Here is a 10,630-nt window from a genome sequence, read left to right on the forward strand (position 1 = left end):
CCACCAGCATCGTGTGTTCTAGAAACATTATAAAACAATTTACCTGCTAAAAGCCACATCTATTCTGATGGAGAGGAGCACAGAACCCATTATAGAGTATTCTAATCATTGGTTCTACTTCTTTTTAAAATTTCTGTCTTTTTTGTCCTTTTGCTGTCAAGCCATAAAATTAACAGTGTGACTTTGTAATTCCCTTCAGCACTGAGAATAGCAGTCATTAACCTGAGTATGTGAATTAAACTTGGGGGTGGGGGCCCGACTATTTCAGAATCCAACCCCCCATTAGGAAGTGGGATTCTGAAAGGATGGGACATCAGGATGCAAGCAAACACCAGTGTTCTTCCGGGGAAACCAGGAGGTGAAGCCACTCTAATTTGTTCTGGTGATGAGATAGTTTTTCTTTCTACTTGTTATCATCATCCCGATCATTACTTCTATTGGTGTCACTTAAACTCTGCAGAAGCCCCTTGCTTTCCTCTACTGTCATTTGGCAAAACATCAAGTTCAAAATAAGGAAACAACATAATTGTAGAATGGGGCCAGAAGTTGGTTCTCTGCTTGTGTTGTTTGAATGGCCATATGGCAGACCCCCGAGGTTGTCGGCCAAGTGGTGGGGCTCGGATTCCAGCATAGCCTGCTGTGCTGCCTCCATGCCTGCTGGGAGGTGGGGATTATGCCTGGTCCCCCTAATATCCCCACCTTTAGGGGATACTTTAGGAAAGCCACTGTCCTTCTGAACCTTGGTTTCTACACCTAAAAAGGCTGGATGATGCCACTTAGCATGACTAATTCAGAAGCTTATTGTGAGGATCAGAAGAGATTATGGACATGAAAGTCCTTTGTAAAATACAAAGTGTGAGAATACTGAAGAGGGACACCAACATAGTACAAGAAACACTGTTACATTGTCCTCCAGCCTATTGTATTTGGGGGCTGTTGGACAGGTTCTGCCCCCCCCGCCCGTCCCCCGCTCACCCCCCCGTAAGATCTAAAGACCTGCTCAGATTTACATCTGATTTGGGGCACAGCATTTAACAGGCAGAATAGCAAGTATACGACACCATCCATGGAGACAAACGACCAAATGCAGTATGTGGATCTTAGGATCCTAATTCTCAGAAACCAGCTCTGACGAAAGCACTCTTAGGAAACAGTCAGGGCCATCTGAACACTGATTGGCTATTAAGTTACAGTAAGGAATTAGTGCTGATTTTTTTCCAGATGGGAAAATAGTGTTGTGATGATATTTTTTTAAAAGAGTCCTTTCTCTGTATTATATATTCCAAAGAATTTTCTGAGAAGGTGATGTGGCATTTTGAATATTCTTGGAAGTAATCCGGGAGAGGGAGCTTATCAAGAGATGAGACAAACTAACCACATATTGAGGCTGGGTGATGATGACTACATGAATTTTCCTTTTGCTACTATATTTGGCCAAAAAGGCACAATTCGGCTTAACAGTTCACAGCTGGCATTGTACATATGTGTCAGGAGGCACACAGTATCAGGTGGCCATTCTTGTTGATTGCAGGGGCTACTGACACTCATTGACTAGATCATTATTTCCCTAGGTGTTTGGAAAATGGTGATATTCTCATTCTATTATTTTACTTCATTTATTAGCTGGGCTGCTTTTGTAGAGAAGAGCTTTTTGTCATGAATCATTTGGTTACCCTGAAATACGGGACATCCAAGTCAAATGTGTTATTACTTCCCTTTCCTTACCAGTTTTCAGGAAGAGTCTGGATGTATCCATCCAATGCTACCCACAGGGCAGTGCCGCTCTCTGCTGCCATCTGCTGGATGTGACCCTCGCAGGCATCCACTTAAGTCAACCCCTTAGTCTGCACCCTTCTCATCCTCTATCATTTTTGTTTGTTTTTCTCCCCAGAAGTCTATGTTTTGAATTATAGTATATGCCAAACAAACTTCACTTAATATTGATTTATTTTCCATTTTAATGAACAGAAGACATATATAACTGCTGAGCAAAACTTTTGATCAGAAGAGAAAACCAATGTTATCAGGTTCAATTGAAATAATTCAGGCCAAAAAAATAAATAAATAAAAAGATCAGCTTGTGGCTGATTAGATATATTTTTTGGTTCAGCTTTTAAAGTGTCAAAACTTACACTTAACCCTCATTGCTAGCCTCCTCATCACAACCACAGAAGGCCCGCTGGGCCCAGGAGGCTGAGTCTGCACTCTGCTGCCCTGACTCTACCTTGAGTGAAAGCTCGCAGCAAACCCTCGCTTCATAATTGGATCAGTGGCTGCCCATGGGGACGTTCTCGCTGTAAGGTCTCAAGAAGGGACAGCTGTCGGGGACGCCAGGGACCAGGCAGCAGTGGGTTTCAGTGTTTCACAGGATTCACTGGGGCAGCATTCCATTTTTTCAAACAGCATTTAGAGGTGTTGAGGCATGTGCCAATCTTGAATTCCTCTCTTTTACAATTCCACCGGCAGCGGGCAGTCCCATAGCCACATATCTTGTTTATGTCAACGGCACTTGTCACTAAATAACAGAATAAATCAGCGTGGTCAATTGAGCCGAAGGACAAGAGGCAAGAACTGACAGCAGGTTATTTGTGGGGAATGACTGAAATTGATTATGCAGAATGTTTGAAGTCCCCAAAATATCATCCGATTCCTAGGCCTGCCAGAAAGTGACCTTCGTTACTCACCTGTAAGGTTGGGAAGCCTGGAGCCAAGTGTCAGGCTGGCTTTTCTGAGAGCCTTGCGAGCACTGGCTCCAGAAAGCTAACTTACTTCTTCAAACTGGATTCTGTGCACTTCATTCTCAGATATGCCATTCCAGTCAAAGCCTGGGTTCTAGAACCAGTATTTCCAATTGTGTCTTGTTACGAGGAGAACGTCTTATTATTGAACATGCAAATAATGATACTGCCATAAAAATAAGAATAACTAGTAGTTTCCTAATTCTACAACGATCGGGCACGGAGAAAAAAATAAGTTTCATTTCTGTTCACAAAAGTATAACCTACTAAATTGTTATGAGTAGAGGTAATTAAGAGAAAAGTGAAAGGGGTTACTTATCACCAGAAAACAGAACATTTTAAAGGGCAGCGATGTTCTAAAACAATAACCATAAAAACTATCACTGTCCTGCAGCAGTTCATTCTGTCCCATGTAATTAATTCTTGTTCTGCTTGATCAGGAACCCATCAGCTTCTCCACTAGAATTCTTAAAATCCTTACTCATCCAGTGACATGATCTCAAAGTTATTGAAGCAAATACCATCACAAAGCATTTAGGCCTGGAGCTGACTGCGAACATTTTTAGGGAAAAATCAGAGGAAAACAAAAGCTATCTGTACAATTTTTTAACTCAGCAAAGGAACATGTTACGAACAGACTCAAAATATCTATTCTCTCTTTGTTGCATAAAAATGAAGCCAAAAGTACATAAGCTTACGCTTATCAATGCATGTTTCAGCAGTTTATCTCATTTAGAAATGATCTAGCTATTTAATGAATATCTGTTACTTTATTAAACAGCACAACTGTATGGGTTCAAGTTACCAAAATATTTTCGAAACTGTTTTTAGGCAGATGTTATAAAATGTAATTAGTGTCAAAAATCCATGTATAAAACTTTTATGCCACTCACATCCACTTAGTACATGTGGTCTTTATAATCAGGCTTGGGTTGTTCATCATTCCTCCTGATACCATGGACATACCCGGCACATTATGGAATAACAGGAATATTATGAACAATTTGACGACTACAAATTTGATAACTTGAAACAAACCAATTGCTTGAAAAACACAGACTACCAAAACTCACACAAAGAGAAATAAATATTCTGACTAGGCTTATATTAAAGAAATTGAACAGAAAGCACCAGATTCAGATGGTTCCCCTGGTGAATTCTAACACAGATGGAAGATGAAATGATGCAAATTCTCCATAATCTTTTCCAGAAAACAGGAGGAGAGGGACTACTTCCTAAGTCATTCTGTGAGTCTCAGAATTACCCGACCATCAAAAACAGACAGAGACGATGCAAGAAAGCAAAATAAAGGACAAATACAAATGAGAAATAAGCAGCTTAATTCTCCCTGTTGAAAATAAAGGAAGAGATTTCTCTCCCCTCTTTTTCCTTTGAGCATTTACTTTAGAAAACTTGGAATTATAAGTTGTTCTCCTCTCTTTGAAAGGTGTATACACGCTTTTGAAGACTTAGGCCTTGTGCCAGCTTTGTGACTAAGGAATGTCTTTCTTAAGGACCTGGCAGCCATCTCTTGGACCACCTATGTCCCAGCGTCTGTGGGAGGGTAGGCACAGAACTTCAGTGGGTGCCTGCCTCCAATTTTCAAAATTACTTCCTGTCATAAAGATATGAGAAGTTTGTTTTTCTTCTGAATAGCCAATGAGCTAACACGATGGTCACCCCAATTCCAGGTAAAGTTGGGATAACTATGTGTGACAAACAGTGCTGTGTAGTCTTTTTTTTTGAGGACTGGTTGTTGTCTTGTATGTAATAGGCTGCATCTGCCTGGTAAACAAGGGGTTGAGATTCCTTTCTGTCTTGCCCATCTCTTGGTGGACTGCTGTGCTATGTGTCACGTCTTGCTTTAATGCTTATTCGACAATAAAAGTGTTTACTTTTTCTGCTAACATTGTGGAGATGATTTCTGTGTTGGGATAAGATTTTGTTTTTAATTATATTTCCCCAAAAGGCCAATATTTCTCAAAAACATAGATGTAACAATCCTCAATGCAATATTAGCAAATCAAATCCAACAATGTAGAAAGGGAATTTCTATCTATCTATCCATCTACCTACCTATCATCTATCTGTCTAACCATTCCTGCATTCCACATTAGAGGGGGGGAACAGGTAGGAATGAATTATTGCATTTTTACTAGAATCCTGGTGTGCTTGAATTTTAACAAGGGCCCCCCCCACGCAGCCCCACCCCGCCCCTTGCAGCAATGAGGCTCTTCCCCAGCTTCCTATCAGAGGAGGCAGAGTCAAGACTTTCACGACCACCCACAGGTAATGAGGCTTTTCCTCCCTCCTTTCCTCCTTCCCGCCCTCTCTTCCTCCTTCCCACTCTCCCTCCCTCCCTCCCTCCCTCCTTCCCTCCCACTGGTGGAGTCAGTGGAGGCCACAAGGCACTTCCACACCACCAGCCGGGACTGTGATCGGTGGAGGCCCAGTAGGGAGCTGGAAAGTTGCTCTTTCTCCTCCGTTCCGTACTGTACTCCGTGGAAGTCACTGCACAGATTAAGGAGTGTGGGATTATGCTCAGTTCTTTGAGGGCAGAGTAGCTACACAATTTGGAATTACTCTGTGCGGGAGAGCTGTCTCTTCTCATTCATTCATTCACTTATTCAATCTCTTATTTTTATCAGTATGAACTCATGGCCATGGACATTTATTTTATACTTGAGGTTATACTCTTGTATACTTTACTATTATTATTATTATTCTTTACTCAAGTTAATTCAGCTTTGCTCATCGGGAGCTCTTTCAGTGGGCTTTTCTGTTCCTTTGACATACCCATATCATTTGTTTGTTTGTTTTAAGCACGTTCATATGTTCTGGGATTCCAAGTTGCCCTGGATTTATCTTACATATTTCCTGCTCCAGTCCTAAAATTAGCCATTTCTGCAAGGATCCTTGCCTCATTCTTTTGGAGAAGGAAGTGAAAAACATCATTCGCTTTTAGAGAAGTGCAAATTAAAATCACAATGAGTTGTCAATCCACGCTTACCAGACTAGCAAAAAAAAAAAAAAAAATAGTGACAACTATTTTCAGCCAATGCTGGTTAAAATGTGGATACACTAGATCGCTCTTTCATTGCTGGTGGGAATGTAAAATGGTACAGCCACTCTGAAAAACAGTGTGGTATTCTCTTATAAAAATTAAACTTGCAACTAACTTAGGACCCAGCAATTGCACTGGGGGATATTTATCTCAAACATATGTTTGCTCAAAAAACTATAAACAGAAGTGTTTATAACAGCGTCATTCGTAACAGCGCCTGGCCAGAAACCACCCAGATGTCCCTCAATGGTGAATAGCTAAACAAAGTGTGGTGCATCCATACCGTGAAACACTGCTCAGCAATAAAAAGGAAAGAACTACGGATACAGGCAACAACCTTGAAAAATCTCCAGGGAATTATGCTGAGTAAAAAGCCAATCCCAAAAGCTACCTACCGTATGATCTCATTTAGATGACATTTCTGAAAGAACAAACTTGTATGGATGCAGAACAAATGAGTAAGGGCAGGAGTGAAGAAGGAGGTGGACCCAGGAGGTGGGAGGGGGTGCTTCTAAAAAGGCAACATGTGCGGTCTCTGTGGTGACGGATTTGTTTTGTATCAATGGAAGAATATTCTGGTGGTAATACTGCACTAGAGTTTTGCAAGATGTTGTTATTGGGGAAAACTGGTTAAAAGAAACAAGAGATGTCTCTATTATTTTTTACAACTCTATGTGACTATAATTATCTCAAAACAGAAAAATGTTGCAAAAGGGTAATTGAGTCCAATAGGATTAAGTACATTGACCTTGAGGAATCAAAAGGGAGGGAAGGTAAGAGTTCCAACCAGGCAGGGAACCAAGGCTGAATCCTACGCCTAGGGACTCCTTACTGGAACTAGGTAGTCACTAGATAATCAGAGCTTAGCATCACTAGGTAATTTGGCAGTTAGCCAATTCCTAGAAAAATAGTAGAACGTCAGTTTTGGATGAGGTTTCAGGTCACTAATGCTAGATATTTACGGATGATCCCTCGGCCATCAGCAAATTTGAATCCAGACTTATGGATATGGAACAAATTCATAGGAAGTATTTAACTGTCTCCAATTGAAAAGCCTAGAGTTAAGAGAGTTTAGACAGGTGTGTAACATAGAGTTTTTGTAAGCAGATTATCCAACTATCTTGTTGTTAATATATTATTAATATAAATATCCATCTTGGTATATGTTCATTTCTCTATCTCTTTGCCTGTCTATCATCATCTTCATCATCCTCATCTATTTTAACAGGTGGTTGGGGCTGTTTGAGAGCAAGCTAGAGGTCTCTTGATTTACAGTCTCTTGGAGTCCCCTTTTAAAAGAAATATCAGATGACTTTGGGACAATTCCCTTACCAAAAAAATAAAGAAAAATAAACCAGGAGGGAGGGACCATCAAGATTAACTACTCATGTTCCCCTTCTTAGTGAAGCACTTGACAAATTGATAAATGACAGTCATTTATTTTTATTGCAGTGTCTTACGGAAGAGGCCAGTGTAAGAAGATGCAGCCAGGTCGTTCGTATTGTTCTGGGAAGTCTAGCGTTCCATGTTAATATATTTTTTTTTTCTTTTCAAACATGGCTGGAGTATCAGACAGCATTTCAGAGCCTTCTGGCATAAAGCAACAAGTTCTTCATTTCTGTCACACGAATTCACGCATCTCCCTTTAAGATTGTTGCATTTCTCATCAAAAAATGCGCTCCTGGCTACACAAGGAAGGAGCCACCCAGATTAATTCTTGTCTCAGATATGTCCGGTTACCAGGTACAGTCAAGTAACAAGTTAGTGAAAATGTCTTTACAAGCTGGCAGAGTGCCTTCTGCTACCAGTAGATGAGATGGCACAGAAATGTTTTCTATCTGATTTTTCAGGCCAGGAAGAACAGATTTGTCTCCCAGTATTTTGGGTGGGAGTCAGGGGGGCTTTGGGAAACAAAAGCTACTGTTCTTTTATCAAAATCTGTTGGGGGTAATCATCAAACGGTTCCTATAAACCCCTTCAGTCAGTAAGACCCCTCTCCCTCACGGCCTCTCAAGGTGCTACTTGGTGAAGAGTCACAGCCTGAGGGTGGAAAGATGGCCCAAGACGGGGATAAAATAGAGTAAATAGATAGAAAGAAAAAGTTCATCATAGTGGATAGAGGTAAAGACAAATTAAAGAGGCTCGGTCTGATTTCCCCTCCACATTTTGTCAGCTGTGTCAAGAGCAGGAAGGGGAGTATGTTGGGAGTGGCTCTCCAAGCCTTCTCCTGGCTACTCTGCATAGAGTACTGGTTCTGGACTGAGTACTTCATTGGTAACAATAGTTAAGAGCGGCCAGCTTCACATTAAGGGCAGAAAACAATCAGAATCAACATTTTAGAGTTGCCTAATTGGGGTATGAGTAATGAAAGAGTCAGATATACACAAATTGCAATTACTGTCAATATATAAGGTGCCTGATCGACATACATGTGACACTAGAACCAGACAGATGAGTGTCAGCATGTGCACTCATCATCTCTCTCATCAGCATAAAAGTTCCTAAGGACAAGTACCCCAGTATTTCAAAGCTCGGTGGACTGCAGCTCCCACTGCAAGGGTCTGTACTGTCCTAAGGCTGTCAGACTGTGTCAGGCTAGAGGTGTTGGACCTCACTGATCACAGACCTAGTACTGGGTCCCATTGAGGGTGATGGTCGAGAGGAACCTCTGGAAAGAGGAAGTGCATTTGTGCCCACGAGGCTTCCAATGGATCATCACAGACACCTATCTAGAGGTTAACGTAACTCTGTTGTTGCATGTGTGCGTACATATGACACATCGATAAGTACATTTTTATTTACTTACATTAGACAATCACATTCTATAATCTGTATTGTGTTGAGTAATTAGTCAACACAATACAGATTATAGAATATATGATCATTATAAGTATGAGTAATCTGAAAAGAAACCTTGGTCAGTTTCCAATGTGTGTATCAAAGTCAATGGAATGAATGGCTCGTGGTAGGTCTTAGATTGTCAGATCCTTGACACAGAATCTACTCACACAGGCTTACTGCAGAACAGACCAGCGGCATGCACAGCGGGTATGAAAATTCTGACCAACACACAGAAGATATCACTAGCACCTGACACAAATTGGACTCTCTGTGGATTCTGGAAAGCCAGAAAGTGGTGACAGTTCTGATTGGGAAGGACATGTCCTCTCACTGTAGCAAGACAGAGGGGGCTCAAATCCTGGCTTTCCTCCTGCTTATCTGTGTGACTTTGAGCGTCTGCTTAGCCCATCTGAGCATCAGTTTCTGTATCTACAAAATAGATGTAAAATGGACCTCCCAACCCTACAGTGTTGCTCTGAAAGTCTCTAAATTAACGTAGGGTAGAGATTCCCTTAAAGACGCTGGCACTGGAGAACTAAATGCATTTCATCATGAAGTTTTTGTCCCAGCGTCCAGCTTTGCAGTACGTGGTTAAAGAATGGCAGTGTAAGTTTTACTGTTTCACCTAATGCCATGACTGGCATGAATGAGCAGTGTCTCTAAGCTCCACTCCTTCTGTCTTCCATTTCTTCCTTTCTCTGTCTCTCTTTCTTACCCATCTTAATCTCTATCACAACTTTTTTTTTTTTTTAAGATCCATACATGGCTACCCTTGCTTTATATTTTTCCCCAAAGTTTTCTTTTTGTTAGTGAGCATGAGACTAGGGATCAAAAGTTATCTTTCCTGGCATACCTGTGTTTCTGCAGACCTACCTGTGACACTGCCTCCTAGATAATAATGGAACATGCAAATGAATTATGGAAGAGAAATTAGGTGAAAGTAGTGTCTGTAGCAAGCAGTCCCTGCAGCACCACAGGACTCAGGTGCCTTTGCGTTCCAGAGAGGAGGGGGCCCAGGTCGTCCCTGAGGCAGACCCTCTCTCTGCGCCACCACCTCTCATCCCCTTCCTGCAAAGGTGTTCGTTTTACCTGGGGCCAGAAAGAAGAGAAGAGCAAAGAGAAAGAGCAACGTCCTCATGACTTGCAGGGTCTTGAGAGATCCGCCCAGCGTCCGTGAGACATAGCGGCCAACACCCACATTTATACATTTTTCCAGACCAAATACCATCTTGATCAGTGAGCCGTGTCAGGAATATCTCTGCGCTCTGCTGGGCAGAGCCAACATACCTCAGTGGGTGTCAGTCTGCAGCTCACTGGTGTTTTGATTCTGGAAAGTTCCCAAGAAGGAAAATGGGGACGTAGGGAGGACAGAGTTGGGTGTATACTGATGACCAAGTGTAGATATTTGAGACAGCAAGAATGAAAGATCTGGAATCTGGCAGTTTGGACTTCTAATCGTGACTATGCTTCTCAACAGCTTCAGTTGACGTATATGTAAAATGAGATTAATTATATAATATTACACCACATCAGTAAAGAGCTAGTGCACTGGAGTCCGGTGGAGTCTGGATTCCGGCTCCAACATCTATGAGCTGTACACTCGGCAAGCTGCTTGGCTGAGCATATATGCCATTATTTATTTTTAAAAACATGAATCTCACTGTATGCTGCACACTGTAAGTGCCAAATACATCACCGTATTTCATCCTCCCTAGATAGGTGTGAACTTACTGGAGATTTGATTGAGATTTCACGTGTGTGCAGTATTTTAATTATTAAATATGTATATGAATCCAAATAGCCTTAGAAATCTTACATAAGAACAAGTACCATGGTTATTAACTATTAATTAATAATTATTAATGATTAACATGGATGCTACATTAGGGGAAAGTGGGGGAAGGCTAGATGGGAACTCTATACTATCATTGCAACTTTTCAGTAAATCTAAAACTATTCCAAACTAAGAATTTTATTTAAAAAGACC

At 41.3% G+C, this 10,630-nt stretch overlaps 1 protein-coding gene across 1 annotated transcript; it reads right to left on the minus strand.

Moving 5' to 3' along the window:
• Window positions 1–2,354: 2,354 nt before the first annotated feature.
• On the minus strand, window positions 2,355–9,781 carry LOC117021592 (beta-defensin 106A-like). The gene is made up of 3 exons (XM_033104826.1): window positions 9,733–9,781; window positions 7,359–7,487; window positions 2,355–2,515 (listed from the first exon to the last, which is right to left on the minus strand). The coding sequence occupies exons 1-3, from the start codon at window positions 9,779–9,781 to the stop codon at window positions 2,355–2,357; spliced, it is 339 nt and encodes a 112-aa protein (XP_032960717.1).
• Window positions 9,782–10,630: the final 849 nt, after the last annotated feature.

This window comes from Rhinolophus ferrumequinum, chromosome 4, assembly GCF_004115265.2.
Source record: "Rhinolophus ferrumequinum isolate MPI-CBG mRhiFer1 chromosome 4, mRhiFer1_v1.p, whole genome shotgun sequence".
Lineage (NCBI taxonomy): Eukaryota > Metazoa > Chordata > Mammalia > Chiroptera > Rhinolophidae > Rhinolophus > Rhinolophus ferrumequinum.

Bases quoted from the DNA above. Each gene is read 5' to 3' on its own strand.
- LOC117021592 (XM_033104826.1), bottom strand. From the start codon at position 9,781: ATGAGGACGTTGCTCTTTCTCTTTGCTCTTCTCTTCTTTCTGGCCCCA. The intron at 7,488-9,732 runs GTAAAACGAACA...TTCCTTGTGTAG, and splicing joins TCTCTTCTTTCTGGCCCCAG to CCAGGAGCGCATTTTTTGAT. The intron at 2,516-7,358 runs GTTTGAAAAGAA...TCTGTTATTTAG, and splicing joins CTGTCTGATACTCCAGCCAT to TGACAAGTGCCGTTGACATA.